The sequence below is a fragment of the Colletes latitarsis genome, chromosome 7 (assembly GCF_051014445.1).
Source record: "Colletes latitarsis isolate SP2378_abdomen chromosome 7, iyColLati1, whole genome shotgun sequence".
Taxonomy (NCBI): Eukaryota; Metazoa; Arthropoda; class Insecta; order Hymenoptera; family Colletidae; genus Colletes; species Colletes latitarsis.
The window spans coordinates 18,910,501-18,927,548 of record NC_135140.1 but is presented as its reverse complement, the minus strand read 5'-3'; the positions used below and the strand labels follow the sequence as shown (position 1 = coordinate 18,927,548).

General features: G+C 45.7%; 1 protein-coding gene across 4 annotated transcripts in view; it reads left to right on the top strand.

Annotated features, from left to right (window-relative positions):
* Window positions 1-17,048, top strand: part of Kst (spectrin beta chain, non-erythrocytic 5 kst) — a 57,023-nt gene that overhangs the window by 38,371 nt on the left and 1,604 nt on the right. For 2 of the 4 annotated variants that reach the window (XM_076769843.1, XM_076769839.1), the window contains exons 4-25: window positions 2,226-2,451; window positions 2,536-2,813; window positions 2,972-4,592; window positions 4,659-5,644; window positions 5,718-6,034; window positions 6,136-6,513; window positions 6,599-7,264; window positions 7,330-7,615; window positions 8,229-8,447; window positions 8,516-8,958; window positions 9,257-9,310; window positions 9,429-9,834; window positions 9,903-10,103; window positions 10,179-11,885; window positions 11,967-12,444; window positions 12,523-13,301; window positions 13,369-13,737; window positions 13,817-14,236; window positions 14,317-16,270; window positions 16,359-16,496; window positions 16,589-16,663; window positions 16,940-16,971. In XM_076769843.1, the coding sequence (XP_076625958.1) occupies window positions 2,226-2,451; window positions 2,536-2,813; window positions 2,972-4,592; window positions 4,659-5,644; window positions 5,718-6,034; window positions 6,136-6,513; window positions 6,599-7,264; window positions 7,330-7,615; window positions 8,229-8,447; window positions 8,516-8,958; window positions 9,257-9,310; window positions 9,429-9,834; window positions 9,903-10,103; window positions 10,179-11,885; window positions 11,967-12,444; window positions 12,523-13,301; window positions 13,369-13,737; window positions 13,817-14,236; window positions 14,317-16,270; window positions 16,359-16,496; window positions 16,589-16,663; window positions 16,940-16,971 (12,033 nt within the window). The remainder of the gene's footprint in view (window positions 1-2,225; window positions 2,452-2,535; window positions 2,814-2,971; window positions 4,593-4,658; window positions 5,645-5,717; window positions 6,035-6,135; window positions 6,514-6,598; window positions 7,265-7,329; window positions 7,616-8,228; window positions 8,448-8,515; window positions 8,959-9,256; window positions 9,311-9,428; window positions 9,835-9,902; window positions 10,104-10,178; window positions 11,886-11,966; window positions 12,445-12,522; window positions 13,302-13,368; window positions 13,738-13,816; window positions 14,237-14,316; window positions 16,271-16,358; window positions 16,497-16,588; window positions 16,664-16,939; window positions 16,972-17,048) is intronic. The other 2 variants (XM_076769841.1, XM_076769842.1) reach the window with 2 other exon arrangements.

The following is a 17,048-nucleotide window of genomic DNA, read 5'->3' as shown; positions in this document are numbered from 1 at the left end:
GACTATCGTGGCCCAATATGACTGCCATACCGACCTGAAAATTCGGAGGTGATTTTAGTGTTCTCTTTTCATGGATGGCGATCAGTTAAGAAACTATTCACTGAATTAGTATTGATTATTTATACAACCCACGCTAACGAGCATTATTTTAACTGTGGCCTAATGTTAATTAATAATTATTGCAAACAATAGGAATGAAAATATGGCCAAATTCGAGAAGGCTGAAGGATTCTTTGAATTTCTAACGAGAACCAAGGTCAAACATTTAAAGGGTAATGTTGCGAGTGACACGAAAATGGTAATGGGGCTCTGGAGTCCCAGAAAAATGGTCCGAAAAGATACATTGGGCGAAAGGCCTACTCGTATAAGAATCCTCGTCTGTGGTATTGGCTCTTCACCAACAATTTTACGAACTGCGTCGTCACATGTGGACCAATTTGTCCTTCATGGTGCGTTCGTATTTACCTACTGTCGATTATGGTTCTTTTACATTCCGCGAGATGTCAAGCGCCCTGGAAAGAACAATAATTTTCATTTCGCGGCGGCCTTGATAGACCGGCACAAGTGATCGGACGACATTCCAGAAGTAGCGAGAACGTCGCGCTTCAGGCACGCACTACGATTAACTATAATGTAGTTGATACCGTGAACACGTTTGTTGGCCCGCAAGCGTTTCTCCTGCCCCTAATCGTTCATGAAATTTGATGAAACGTGTAGAAATTAATCATGGCGTAACTGTCTCCTGGAAGTACTAATGCATCACCTAATGACACATCTAATAAACTTATTGTTACAAATTGTATTATACTAGATTATGATAATAAAGTCAGTAGAAGATAGTACCTCACAGAATTCATTTACCTCCTCTGTATGATAGCACTGTATTAACGAACTATAATTAGGCATGCCCAATGACATAACAGTGCATGTACTTTTTAATTTTACACAACAGTGCCATCATAAACCATTCTATGGATTCTACAATAAAAATAGACTAATGAGAGTAGATAGTCTAATGTAATACACCTGTTCACTCATTATTGATGAGTGCTGTATAATCAGGTGTGACTAATGGCCTAACAGCGCATCCAGGTATTAATGTTTATGACACTACCATCTCCATACTTTGTAATTTCTTACCACATTACAATTACTACACACTGGTGGTCTAACCTGGTTCTTCTATGGTCAATTTACGTACACAGTATTATACTACAATCATTCTATATGATCAGAATGGAAAGTATAATGCATTAACTTTCAAATAAAATAACAGGTAATCTGGGGTTCCCCAATTAAACCTTTTACGTGGGGAAATCCTCATGAACACCCCGAGGCCTTTAAATAGAGGGGGGAGGGGGGTAGTGCCGGACTCTTACCGACCACAACCCCACGATGACCGTCCTCCGACGATGCGGCGGGGGACCAGGAACCCTTATGAGGCATCACAGAGTCCCCCCCCCAGGAGTGAAGTACCCCACAGTGTATTCAACTGTTACACGAATATTTTTCCCTGTCTCTATTGTAATAAATACAGACATGACCTGACACAATACATCTGATTTCTCACTTCCAATAACCACATTATCATATTCTGAAGGCCGTCTTGCACTTCTTACTTTTCACATGACGCAACCAGGTAATGCACGTTTCTATTTTATCATAGAGAGATACTCATCCACGTTCCCTCATACACAGTCGCCTATTAAACTCCACTGTTTACGCAACGATACCCATAGCCAACGTGCATTCCACTCTTTTACTTGTTCCCCCGTGGCCGTGCACACACGTGCACGCTGGAATGCGAATATCATTGTACCAGAAGTCCACCAATCCCTTCTCGTAAATTCTGCGAGCGTATTATGCGGTTGCATTCACCTGATACAACTGTGCAGGGAGATCCTACATCGAGCGGATAGGCAATTTCAACGTAGCCTAGAAGGAGGCACCTGGAGATCAATGAATATTTCATTGGAAATTACTGTTTGCGCGGGGAAAGTCAGCCGACCCCTTGCTTAAATCCTCATTATGATACTTGCATAAACATTTCCAAATGGCATCCACGGCGCATGACCTTTCTAAAGCTGTCCATTAATCAGCTAATCATTCGGGGTCTCGCGTCTTTCTGAATTCCATAAATAGTTGTACCCACCTCATTATAGTATTCCTTTACAGGATCGCAACGCCACGGATCCTAATCTTGACCGCTTTCTTGCTATTTGCAGGTCCGCCTGGAGAGCATAGGAGCTGAGGACATAGTCGATGGAAACCCAAGGTTGATATTGGGATTGATCTGGACGATCATCCTCAGATTTCAGATTCAGGAAATCGAGATTGACGTGGACGAGGAGAATGACAGCAGCGAAAAGAAGTCCGCCAAAGACGCCCTGTTGCTCTGGTGCCAGAGGAAAACCAATGGCTATCCAGGAGTTAATATTCAGGATTTCACTGGTACATGAGACTCCTATATCAGAAGCAAAAAGCCAGTTTTGAACAATATAGAAGCGTATAATGTGCACGTGTCGTTTGTTCCAGGATCCTGGAGAAGTGGTCTGGGTTTCAACGCCCTCATACACGCTCATAGGCCAGACCTGGTCGAGTGGACGGAGCTACAACAGAATAAAAATATCGACAACCTCAACTATGCCTTTGACGTGGCCAATTCTGAACTGGGGATTCCACGATTGTTGGATGCGGAAGACGTTGATACAGCACGTCCTGACGAGAAGTCTATCATCACCTATGTCGCTTCTTACTATCACACCTTTGCCAGAATGAAGAATGAGATTAAGAGTGGCAAAAGAATCGCAAATGTATGTAAATTATACGTAATTTTAATCTTTATCCCATACTCGTTAAATCAGGTAAAAACTAAGTTTCAAACTACCCGATTATGTGTTAAATATTCCCTGCTTGTTTTTAATATTTACCGAAGCTTGTCGGAAGCCTTTAAGTTGCTCAATGTCTGTAGATTGTGGGGCAAATGATGGACGCCGATAAGATGAAGATCCATTATGAGAAGCTCACGACAGACTTGTTGGAATGGATCAAGATGAAGATAGGAGTTCTAGAGAACCGAAACTTTCCCAACTCCTTAGAAGGCATACAACGTGAATTGCTAGCTTTTAAGCAATACAGAACGGTGGAGAAGCCACCCAAGTATAAAGAGCGATCCGAAATAGAAGCTTTGTACTTTCATATAAACACCCAATTGAAATCGTTGAACCAGCCAGCCTTTACGCCCCAGGAGGGTCAATTGGTGCACGACATTGAGAGGAATTGGGTGGAGTTAGAACGGGCAGAGCATAGGCGAGAGGTAGCCCTGAGAACCGAGCTTCTTCGTCAAGAGAGGCTCGAACAATTGAACTACAAGTTTGAAAGGAAGAGTATACTCAGGGAAGGCTACTTGAAGGAGATGATTCAAGTGTTGACAGATCCAAGATACGGTAGCAACTTGGCTCAGGTGGACGCCACGGTGAAGAAGCACGAAGCCATCAGCGCTGACATCTTGGCCAGAGAGGAACGCTTTCATGATTTGACAAACATGTCGGAAGAGCTTGTGAGAGAGAACTATCACGGCTTGGAGAGGGTTCGCGTCAGGGAACAGGAAGTACTGCAAAGGTGGAAGGAGCTTCTGGCCCTCTTGGATCATCACAAGTCCAACCTGGTTGCCCTAAGTTCCCTCACGAGCCTGATGCGAGAGATCGACACGACATTAGCCTCTATTCAGGAACTCCAGCTCTACTTCCAGAGCACAGACGTTGGGCCACATTTGCTGGGTGTCGAGGATCTGCTGCAGAAGCACAGCTTGCAGGAGCTGCAGGTGACCGCCTTGGGAGAGACCCAGAGGAGATTGGGCAGGCAAGCTGCTCAGCATTTGGCGCAACCTCAGAGCAAAGAAGTGCCCCTGCTTCAACAGAAACTGGACATGCTGAACCGTGCCTCTGACAAGCTGGTGGAGTACAGCAAGGAGCGCAAAGCTCGTCTCGAGGACGCTAGGAACTTCTTCCACTTCCTCCAAGACCACGAGGACGAAGAGTCCTGGCTGATCGAGAAGCAGCGGATTTGCAAGGCCGGGATCTCTGCTAAGGATCTGCGCGCTGTGATTTCTCTGCAACAGAAACACAAGGCTCTGCAGGATGAGATGAAAGTACGCAGGCCCAAGTCCGAACAGCTTTGCGACGCTGGCCGGAAACTGATCGCGGATAGTCACCCGTCGTCCCTGGAAATTCAGAACCGCATCGACTCCTTGCAAGAGCACTGGAAGGTCCTGGAGGAGTTGGCTGCGCTGAGGAAGAAGCAGCTGGATGACGCCGCCGAAGCCTTCCAATTTTACGCGGACGCGAACGAAGCTGACTCTTGGATGAACGAGAAGATGGCTCTTGTAGCTTCCGAGGATTATGGCGTGGACGAACCGAGCGCCCAAGCGCTTCTGCAGCGACACAAAGACTTGGAGGGAGAGCTGAATGCTTACAAGGGCGACGTGCAGTCTCTAAACATGCAGGCTGAGAAGCTTATTAAATCTGGAATCTCCACTCTTGAGCTGTCTGCTGATTCGGAACCAGTTGCTGAGCTGGAACAAGAAGAATGGAGTAAGTTATATTTTACACCCTGTAAAACTAGTAACACTTACATAAACCCTTCTCCTTCATTTTTAGGCAAAGAAATAAGGTTAGTCCCTCAAGACGAGTGGGTCGACGAAGTCGTGGAACGAATGGAAAATAAAACGGTCCTCGAGGACAGACTGGTGCCCCAGGTGAAGAGTCTGTATCCGTTCAGTGGTCAGGGTATGCACATGGTGAAGAACGAAGTTATGTTTCTGCTGAACAAAACCAACCCGGATTGGTGGAGCGTCAGGAAGGCCGACGGTACCGATGGTTTCGTGCCAGCCAAATACGTCTGTGAATTCGAACCCAAGGTGATACAGGTTCAGGTGAAGAGGCCGGAGAAAGTTCGAGTGACGCAGAGAGTGAAGAAGACGAAAATGGTCAAGCAAATGGTTCCGGTTAGGAGGGTCAAGTCCATAAAGTCTACCGTGAAACCGATCAAGCGGAAGACCGCTACCAGCGACGGCGACAGCGTCGAGAAACGACAGAAGAAGATCAACGACACTTATGGCGAGCTCCAGGAGTTGGCTGTTAAGCGACACGCGTTGCTGGAGGACGCCATACGACTGTACGGCTTCTATCGCGAGTGCGACGACTTCGAGAAGTGGATCAAAGACAAAGAGAAGATGCTGAGAGTCGACGATCCTCGCGACAACGTTGAAACCGCGAAGAGGAAGTACGAGAAATTCCTCACCGACCTGTCTGCATCGGGAAAACGCGTCGAAGCCATAGACGCGGCCGTCGACGAGTTCGTCAGACAGGGTCACAGTCAGTTGGACAAGGTGAAAGCCAGACAGAGGCACATCCATCAACTTTGGGACCATTTGAACTGGTTGAAAGCGCAGAAGGAGAAGAGCCTGGAGGGAGCTTCGAGCGTGGAGTTGTTCAACAGGACTTGCGACGAGGCTCATGATTGGATGCTGGAGAAGATTACCCAACTGGACACTGCGGAACTGGGGCCTGACCTTAAAACAGTGCAGGCTTTACAGAGACGACATCAGCACTTGGAGAGGGAGTTGGCACCTGTCGAAGAAAAAGTACGATCATACTTTTTAACAAATTCTATTATGGGAAGGTAAATGAGAGATTAAACTACATTCCTTGTTCCAGGTGAGGAAAGTAAACTTGTTAGCCAACAGTGTAAAGAGTTCTTATCCCCATGAACTGAACAACGTAAACGCCAGGCAAAATGAGATCAAGGAACTCTGGAACCAGGTTCAAACCAAAGCTAAGGAACGGAGGTCCAGGTTAGAGGACGCGGTTGGCCAGCAGATTTTCATGAACAGCTCCAAGAACTTGATCAATTGGGCTGCAGACGTGCAGGACACTATGAAGGTAGAAGAGCCTGTCAGAGACGTTGCCACCGCTGAGCAGCTTAGAAAGCAGCACATGGAATTAGGGGAAGAAGTAAGAACACGGGAAGACGAGTAAGCATTAGAATTTTTTATATTCTTTGAGACTAGAGCTACTTACCTATTGTAGAAGTCCTCCTCTGTTGCATTTCCAAGCACATCTTCTGTTCTTTCAGGTTCAGAGAAGTCGAAGAACTTGGGAACCAACTGCTCCATCGTAATCCAGCTTTAGTTGATGTCAGCGAACGCTTAGATAAGTTGCATGGTCTGTATCAATCCGTGACATCCAATTGGATGGCGAAGGAAGCCTGGCTCCAGCAGTGTCTGGAACTACAACAATTCAATCGCGAGGCTGATCAAATCGAGGCTACCACTAGCTCTCACGAAGCATTTTTAGAGTTCACTGACCTAGGGGAATCCTTGGACGATGTGGAGGCTTTGTTGAAACAACACGAGAAGTTCGAGAATACTCTACACGCGCAGGACGACCGATTGAAAGCTTTCAGCGACACCGCAAATAAGCTGATCGCTCAGAACCACTATGACAAAGATTAGTAAGTCCTTTTATATTGCTTGCTTAGGAACTGATTACCAGTCTAGTCTGATCTACAGCTAACCTGATCTAAATGTTGTGTGCAGTATCAACGAAAGGAGAAATCAAGTGTTGGCGCGACGAATGGGAGTCAAAGAGGCTGCCCAGCGTCGTCGAGCAGCTCTAAACGCCTCGGAGCATTATCAGCAATTCTCAGCGGAGGTGGACGATCTGCGTGACTGGTTAGGCGATAAAATGAAGACCGCGTCCGACGAGAGCTACCGTGACTTGAACAATCTCGAACGGAAGCTTCAGAAGCACGAAGCTTTCGAGAGGGAGCTCAGAGCCAACGAGGGGCAACTGAGGGCAGTCAATAAAGCTGGGAAGGCTCTGATATCTGAAGAGAATTACAGGTCGGATGACGTGGGCGAAACGTTGAAAGAGTTGAACGATCAGTGGGAAACATTGGTAGCATTGTCTCTGGAAAAGGGACGCAGACTGAGGCAGGCTGCCTGTCAACATGGCTACAATCGTACCATGGAAGATGCTAGGTTGAAGTTGGAGGAAATTGAAAATTGCTTGCAGAGCAAGCAAGTAGGAGTAGACCTCAGGAGTTGTAAGGAGTTGCTGAAGAAACATCAAACGCTCGAAAGTGATATGTGCCAGTGGGAACAGAAGGTGGATGATCTTGTGGCCATTGGCGAAGAGATGGCTCACGAAGGGCACTTCGATGCTGCCAACATACTGAAAACTAGCCAGGCGACTCAAAGGAAGTACGTATTGCTTGGACACTTTGTTAATATTAAGTCATTCGTTTGTTAATTCTATTGGGTTATAGGTTCCGTAGTTTGAAGGAGCCAGCCAAGAGAAGACGAGAGGCGCTGGAAGAAAGTTTACGCTTCCATAAGTTTGGCTTCGAATTGGATGCAGAGTTGCAGTGGATAAAAGATCATCTTCCCCAAGCATCTTCAACGACGCTTGGACAAAATCTGCATCAAGCTCAGACCTTGCATAAGAAGCACAAAAAGCTTGAGGCAGAGATTGCTGGACATCAACCCATGATCGACAAAACCTCAGCTTCTGGACAGGCTCTGATCGATCAAGCACACCCAGAGAAGAAAAAGGTAATAATATTTACTATAAAAATATGTTGTATATATGTTTCCAGAGGAAAAGAGAATATACATGCCCTCTTTGTTCATCCTATATTATTATATAGAGAGTTTGAAATAAAAATTTATAATTTTTGCACAGTTTGGACTGTTACAAGAATATTGGGTCTACAGAGGTAAGGTTGGCACAAATGCATGAATGGTGTTGTTTCATTTAAAGAAAATAACATTGTAATTATTCTTGAGTATTTTTCAACAAAGGTTTTAATACGAATTTTTTTTATATTAATATATCAAAACAACAGAACAGCTTCAGTGTTGCAAAATGCTTCCAGATGATTTTTCATACGTTCAGTGCGAACAAGAATCGTGAAAATTTTTAACGCATGCATGTGCTTGTCTTACGTGATTTATTTCAGAAACATTAATGTGTTTTTCTTTTATTAACTGTAGATGTTTTATTTAATTCGTTCACATCGATGTAAATTATTAAATTCGATGTAAAGACTATTAATGAAATTTTACTTCATAAGACTAATATGTCCGTTGATTTCTATTTAAGTTTGCATATTATGTTTCTGCTCTGCTTAATACAATTAAATTATGAAGTTTGATTTTTGCATAGATACGAGAACTATGCGACGAGCTCGACGACGCGTGGAGAGATTTGCAAGAGAAAGCAGGAGAACGAAGCAAAGCGTTGGATTTATCGCTAAAAGCACAAGAGTTTTTCTTCGAGGCAGGGGAAGTTGAAAGTTGGCTGAACGAAAAGAACGACGTTCTTAGCTCCACCGATTATGGTAGAGATCGCGATGCTGCTACAAAACTGTTAACAAAGCACAAGGTATATTCAGCTTCATTTTTTATAACAAAATTAATGGAACAGATTCGCGAAGTAACTTAATGTTTCAGGCTGTCGAATTAGAACTAGATACTTACAACGGTATCGTAACGGAAATGGGTCATACAGCCACTAGCATGATCAATGCAAAACATCCCGACAGCAAAGCGATAGCAAACAAGCAACAAGCAATCGCTCAACAAATGCGGGCATTGCAAAGGCTGGCCACAGTAAGGCAGCAACGTTTAATGGAGAGTATGTATCGCCACGAATACTTCTTAGAAAGTAGAGAGTTAGAGCAATGGATCAAGGAGCAGGAACAAGCGGCCGGCTCCGAAGACTATGGTCAAGACTATGAACACTTGCTAATACTGCAAGCTAAGTTTAATGACTTTAAGCATAGAATAGAGGCTGGTTCAGAGCGATTCAATCAGTGCGAAGAGTTGGCTAGAAAATTGATCGCCAATGAGAGCCCTTACATTCAGGACATCGAGAAACGCCAAGAACAACTTGGGTAAGATTTTACATCATAGATATTTCAGTCAAGCACATAATATCGAATTGAAACTCTAGAGACTCCTAAAACTTTGACTCTACTAAATGCATGTTCAACTCTTTGAACTTATTTCTAAATTCCACTATGGTATTGGCACTTCCTATTTAGTAGTAAATTGTTAGATTTTAATATAATTGTATATTATGGAAAATGGTAAACGGGTAATAGAAGTATACGAAGCATAGGCAATGTAATAATGATCAAGTATTTTGGTGTTGGGTTGCTAACAGTCTTTTTGTACATATATTTAACGCAGACAAGATGATGATGACCCTGTAAGACAAGTGCAGAAGCAACGTGTTGCGATGGAGTGAGTATACATCGGAGAATTTTTAATATGCTTAACTTGTATATTATATGTGTGATGATATCTTCTAGAAAGAAATGTATTAATGAATAGAAACCAATATTACTCACCTTTTCATTAGGGAATCTTGGCAGCACCTCCTTGGTCTTATTCGAAATCGAGAGCAGAGACTGCAAGCAGCAGGAGAAATTCACAGGTTCCATCGTGATGTTGCTGAAGCTTTATCGCGTATACAAGAAAAGGAGGCAGCCCTACCGGAAGATCTAGGACGCGATCTCAATTCCGTTTTGGCACTGATCAGACGCCACGAAGGCTTCGAAAATGATCTGGTGGCTTTGGAGGCACAACTACAAGTCTTGGTAGAAGACGCGTCGCGATTACAAGTGCACTATCCAGGCAACAATGCTGTACATATCGATCAACAACAGCAAATTGTCGTTGCTCATTGGGAAGAACTAAAGGAGAGGTCTGCTCATAGAAGAGATCAGTTGCAAGCAAGTTGCGACTTGCAGCGATTTTTAACTCAGGTATTGATTCGTTGAATTCAATTTAAGCAAGTCCAGAAATGTAATTTGTTTTACAAATGTGTTTCCAGGTTAGGGATTTAATGAATTGGGCAGCCGGACTTCGTGCCACGATGTCAACGGAGGACAAAGTGAGAGACGCGGCGAGTGCACAGCTCTTGAAGGCTGAGCACGAAGCACTGAAAGGGGAGATCGAGGCCAGAGAGGCCAGTTTCAGTTCTGTTCTTGATTTAGGCGAAGCCATGGTTCAAACCGGCCACTATGCAGCCGCGGTAAGTTTTTCAAATACATGGCTCATCTTTCTTCCTACTTCCTAAATGCAAGAAACCATTTTATATTGTCCATAGGAAGTGGAGGAGAAATGTAATCAACTGCTCGACGAGAGGCAAAAGCTTCATTCTGCCTGGCAACAGAAGAAGATTCATCTGGACCAGCTCATAGACTTACACTTCTTCCTACGAGACGCCAAGCAATTGGACAACTTGTCTACCACCCAGGAGGCTGCGTTGAGCGGCGACAACTTTGGGGACTCCGTGGAGGAGGTGGATGCACAGGTCAAGAAACACAACGAATTTGAGAAGCTCTTAGTGACGCAGGAAGAGAAGTTATCGGCCCTGCAGGAGCACGGTGACAAACTGCTAGCACAGAATCACTTCGATTCGCCTACCATAGCGAGACGATTGAGCGAGGTGGTGCAAAGGCGAGCGAGAATTCGAAATCTCTGCGAATCGCGACGAAACAGGCTGGAGGCGGGCTTGCTGCACGCGCAGTTTGTCAGAGACGTAGCGGAAGCAGAGTCTTGGATCGGCGAGAAGCAAAAGAAGCTCGAGGCAGAGGCGTCGAAGGGCGAGGTGTCCAGTTTGGAGGACAAGATCAAAAAGTTGCAGAAACACCAGGCGTTCCAGGCAGAGCTGGCGGCCAATCAGAGCAGAATCGAGGAGATCAAGGCCAAAGGAGAGACACTGCTTGCGCAAAAGCACCCGGCAAGTACAGAGATTCGACAGCAATTGGACAACCTGCACGCATCTTGGAGGAAGTTGCTGCTGGAGTCTGGTAACCGTGGCAGAGGCTTGGAAGAGGCACAGGATATTCTCGAATTCAATAACCAGGTAGAGAAGATCGAGGCATGGATACGAGATAAGGAGATGATGGTCCAAGCTGGCGACACTGGGAAGGATTACGAGCACTGCTTGAGCCTCCAAAGGAAGCTCGACGACGTGGACAGCGACATGAGGGTAGACGACTCGAGGATAAAGACGATCAACGCTTTGGCGGATAAGCTCATCAAACAGGGCAGGGATAACGAGTCCAAGGCCATCCAGCAGCGACGCGACAATTTTAACAGCAAGTGGAAGGGCCTGCAAGGAGCATTAAGTGCATACAGGGAAACATTAGCAGGAGCGCTGGAGATCCACCTGTTCAACAGGGACATCGATGACACGAGTCAAAGAGTCATCGAAAAGTCTGTAGCCATGAACACGTCGGACGTGGGTAAGGATCTACCTGCTGTCGAACACTTGCAGAGAAAGCAGGAGGCAATGGAACGCGATATGACTGCCATTGAAGGAAAGTTGAAAGATCACAAGGCGGACGCTAGACGCTTGTCACAAAAGTACCCGGACAAAGCACCCCAAATCAATGGTATTCTGTCAGAATTGCAGTCCAACTGGGACGATCTACAGCGTCTCACTCAGTATCGTCGCGAGGCGTTGAATCAGGCCTACACTCTGCACAAATTCCAAGCTGACCTACATGAACTGGAGCTCTGGGTGGTGGACACGATCAAACGCATGGACGAGTCCGAACCACCGACGACGATATCCGAGGCTGAATCTCTGTTGGAGCTCCATCAAGAGCGGAAGGCAGAGATAGATGGCAGGCAAGACACGTTCAAGGCCTTGAAGGAGCATGGACAGAAGCTTCTCGCCATCAACGAAGACGTGAAGGACAATCTGGAGTATTTGGAAGAGTTTAGGCAGGGACTGATTAATGCTTGGGAGAGTAGAAGGCAAAAGTTGACGCAGGCTCATCAATTGCAGTTGTTTAAAGAACAAGTAAGTGTTGAAACGGCAACTCTTAATACAAATTCACTGGAAACACTCTTGAGTTAATGATTTCTGCGTTATTTATTTTAGGCTGATCAAGCTGATAGCTGGCTAGCAACGAAAGAAGCGTTCCTCAACAACGACGATCTGGGTGAATCCTTATCAGGCGTTGAAGCGTTATTGCGCAAGCACGAGGAGTTTGAAAAGATGCTGGTATCTCAATTGGGACGTGTCGAGGAATTGGAGAAGTTCGCGAACGATATCTTGTCTGAAGAGCACGCTGATGCAAGTATAATAAAACAGAGACTAGCGTCCGTCTGTGCTCGAAGGGATAAGCTGCAGAACAGCGCAAGAGCTAGAAGGAAAAAACTGCTGGAGAGTCATCATTTGCATCAGTTCCTTAGGAACATATACGAAGTTGAGGGCTGGTTGCATCAAAAGCAACAGGTGGCTAGCGACGAGAATTACAGGGACTCGTCGAATTTGCAAAGCAAGATACAGAAGCACGCTGCTTTTGAAAGTGAGCTGATGGCCAATAAAGGACGAGTGGCGGCAGTGGTCAACGAAGGTAAACCCTAGCCTATATTCTGCAAGTTCTATACAAACTAGAAAAGTAATATCGATTTTTAATTGTATTTTTTATCAGGTGAAGCACTAATCGAAGAGAATCATTACGCTTCGGACAGCATACAAGAGCGCTTAGAAGAATTGGAAGCGGAATGGCGACTACTGCAAGAGACCAGCGAGCTGAAAAAGAACAGATTAAACGACGCCTATCAAGCTTTACTGTTTGGACGTACTTTGGACGAGTTCGAGACGTGGATGGACGAAGTGGAGACTCAATTGCAATCGGAGGACCACGGGAAAGATCTGTCCAGCGTAGCTAACCTGTTGAAGAGACACACCAATTTAGAAAACGACGTTCTAGGACACAACGAGGCCTGTGAATCGATCAAGGACACAGCGACCAGTTTCCAGAAGTCGAAACACTTTATGTGCGACGAGATACAAGACAGGGCCCTGGTTACCATAAACAGGTATCACAGCTTGCAAGAACCGATGCAGATAAGAAGGGACAACTTGGAAGACGCGAAGTTGTTGCATCAGTTCGCGAGAGATGTTGAGGACGAGCTACATTGGCTGTCAGAGAAAGAGCCTTTGGCTGCTAGCAACGACTTAGGCAGTTCGTTGACTACTGTGCAGCGATTGCAGAAGAAACACCATGCTTTGGAGGCGGAGTTGATATCCAGAGAGCCTGTGGTGTCGTCTTTGGTCAGCAGAGCCACGGTTATGGTGAGAAGCGGACACTTCGCGTCGGAAAAGATCGAAAAATTGTCACAAGAACTGCAAGAGAAGCTTTCGCATCTTAGGGATCTAGCCAGTGTGAGAAAGCTGCGTTTGCTTGACGCCGTTGAGTCGCAAATGGTAATTAATAAATTAGTACAAGTTCATTTAGTCTATGAAATGGTGTTTTGCAAATTGTTATTTTCAGTTTTACGCTGAGGCTGCTGAGGCTGAACAATGGATAAAGGAGAAACACCCACAATCCACGTCTATTGATTATGGAAAGGACGAAGATTCTGTTCAGTCCTTACTGAAGAAGTTGGAAGAGATCGAACGAGATTTACTAAGTTTCGAGAACACCATTTTGAACCTCAGAAAACTGTCACGCGGATTGACAGAAAGGCATCATTTCGATAGCAAGAACATCTCGCAGAAACAGACAGAGATCGAGCAGAAGTTCAAAGAATTACAGAAACTGAAGGACTATCGATTACAACGACTGAAGGAGAGCGAGAAGTTCTTCAAGTTCATCAGGCAAGCGGATGAAGTTATCGAGTGGATCGGTGACCAAACGACGGTAAGTCCCAGGAATATAATCAGTCTTTATTAATTAATAAATAGATCGATATTGACAGATGGGAATAAATTTGTTCCAGGTCGCAGCTTCTGAGGACTACGGTCGTGACGTGGAACACGTTGAGCTTCTAATCCAGATATTTGACAACTTTCTAGCAGGTTTAACAACCAGCGAGGGCCGTGTATCGGCAGTCCTCGATGCAGGACAGAAGCTGATGGAGGAGAATAACCCAGAAAAGAACAAAATACTAATGAAGATTGAAGAAACGAAGCAACAGTGGGAAGATCTGAAGGAATTAGCGCACGCGCGGCAAGACGCATTAGCGGGTGCAAAGCAGGTGCACATGTTTGATAGGACAGCCGATGAAACTATCTCGTGGATTCAGGAGAAAGAAACTGCCCTCAGTTCTGATGGTTATGGTCACGATTTGGAAACGATTCAAGCTCTAGTGAGGAAGCACCAAGGATTTGAAACCGATCTAGGTGCTGTGAAAGAGCAGGTATTCTAACATAAAATATGATATAACTTATCGTAAGAGACTTTCTGTTCCCAAAACGAGTTTGATAATTGTATTGTTAGGTCGAGTTGCTGATGGATGAAGCCTCCAGGTTGATTGAATTATTCCCGGACGCCCGTATACACATAGACGTGAAGCACCAAGAGGCTGAAGCAGCCTGGAACGAGCTACTGGAGAAAGCAGCCCAAAGACGAAGCAAGCTATCGCAAGCAGAGCAACTGCAATCATATTTGGGCGAATACAGGGACTTGATGTCCTGGATAAACGAAATGGTGGCCAAGGTAACTGCCCCAGAACTGGCACGCGACGTGCCCGGCGCCGAAGCACTGATATCCAGGCACAGCGAATACAAAGCAGAGATCGAGACGCGCAACGAGGCCTTCGACAAGTTCTACAAGATCGGCCAGGAACTGATAGAGCAGGGACACTTCTTGGCGAAAGAAATCGAGGACAAGATATCCGTGTTGCGATACCGTCAGCAGTTCCTTAAAGACACCTGGGAGCAAAGGAGGCACATATACGAGCAGAATCTGGACACGCAGTTGTTCAAGCGAGAAGCTGAAACGCTGGAGAACTGGATCGTGAGCAGGGAGCCTATGTTGCACGATGGGAAATTTGGCGAGACTATCCCGCAGGTCGAGGAGCTGATAAGAAAACACGAGGACTTTGAGAAGACTATCGAGGCTCAGGAAGAACGATTCAGCGCGCTGAAACGTATAACCATGTTGGAGCAGGCGTTCCAGAAACAACAACAGGCAGAGATGGCGGCGAGGCAAGCGGAGAAAGAAAGAGTAGAGCGCGCCCGTCTCGAGGAACGGAAACGCAAAGAGGTACAAAGGATAACGGAAGAGAGGAAGCGCGAGGAGGAACGAAGACGACTGTTGGACAGCCCTCATCGCAGCGTCCACGACGAGGTAAACGGCACGACCGAAGAACACGAGTCTATCAACAAGTTGTCGCCTCTGAAGACTTCGAACATGTCCGACAGCTTGGAGTCGCCGACGATCCAGAAACCACACGGCATGTCTCACGTGTTCGGCGAAAAATTGAGAAGAACGACGCCGGACATCAAAAGAGCCGAAAGCATGAAAGTGGACACGAAGAAACCAAAGAGGACGCCCAGCTTCACGACCAGGAGGAGGACCCAGAGCTTCAGGAAGCTCCAGCGTATGGAGAATATGGATGCCCTGCCCCCGGTGGAGATTCAAGGCTTCCTCGAGAGGAAACACGAGCTGCAAAGCGCTGGCAAAAAGGCTGCTGTGCGTTCCTGGAAGCAATACTACACAGTACTGTGCGGGCAACTGTTGTGCTTCTTCAAAGAGATGGAGGACTTCTCGTCGAGCAAAGCAGCCACCGCCCCCATCACCATCTTCAACGCCATATGCGAGAAGGCGGACGACTACACAAAGAAGAAGAACGTATTCAGGTTGAAGTGTACAGACGGATCGGAATTCCTGTTCCTCGCTCCAAGCCAGCAAGAGATGGAAGACTGGGTCAACAAGATATCCTTCCACGCTAAGTTACCACCCAGCTTACAGCTTCTGAGTTACGACGAGTCACAGAAGGAGGGTTTGGAGAGGTTGCAGAACGTGTCTGTCGAACATGCCGATGACAACATGTCCACTGGTAGTAGTCACACGTCTACCCCTGAACTCGAGCGAAAGAATTCTGTGATCAGACGCGACGTGTCCAACTCCTCGAGCACCGTGCAAATCGAGTTCCTTCAGATGCACAGACAGAATCAACAGAGACGAGATCCACAGAACAACGCCGAGTTCATAGCTCCTCCTAGAACGGAGCTGCACCAAACGCAAACAGAGTTCCTGCAAATGCACAGACAGCAGCAATTGTTGGCGCAGCAGCAACAGTTGATACAGCAGGAACAATTGGCGAACCAGAGGGATCAATATCAATCCAATTCGGGAGAGAAGCCACCGATCCCGCCGAGAGGTGCTCCCCCACCAATTCCTATGCGTTCACCGAGTTCAGAGGCTTTGCCCCAATATAGACGCGAGGGTACGTGAATTTATAATTGCAGTGCCTATATTCTGTACTCTTTGGTTAACCGGTAGTTAACTTTTATTTCTTGAACCTGTTTGTGCAGATGTTGAGCACGTACAAGGGAGACCTAGCTTCTACCAACAACGTAGCGCAACACTGAACCATAATGGGTCTGGTCAGTACACGTCTAACGCAACCTGGCATAGACAAAGTAGCGGTGATATCACTTCTCAACATCAAGGTACTCTAACTACTCTTGGAAGAGCACTTTGAACGCGTGTGTGTATGCGTAGGTCCCTTTTCCAACAATAAAAGTTCATCGTTATTTTATAGAAGTAGCACCTCCCTTGCCATCGAGTGCCCCTCCACCAACCAGAATGGCTCAGTGGAGTGCTCCTCACGATCCTGGTTAGTCGTTGTCAATTGTTTGTGAAATCTTTCGTGCTCGACACTCTTGCATGCTGCAATATAATCCCCAACACATTCGTGTTTCTCTTCTTGCTTATCCTAGCATGCATACCTAGCTATTGAGAACTCGAAGAAACGTCTAATACTCCTTCTTTGTACTAACATATTTTATTTTATCTATATACGAGAGTTTTTATGATACGAAACTTCAGCGATTATAATTTTTATGTAACAAACGAACGTCGAGTGAAAAATGGGTATTGTTTTCTGTTACAGCTTATGGAAATGTCCCAGTAAATACCAGACAGGTAATTATACTGTTACTTATCCTTTTACTAAATTCTAACATAGTGATTGAAGCTAATTATAACGAAGTAATAGTTGT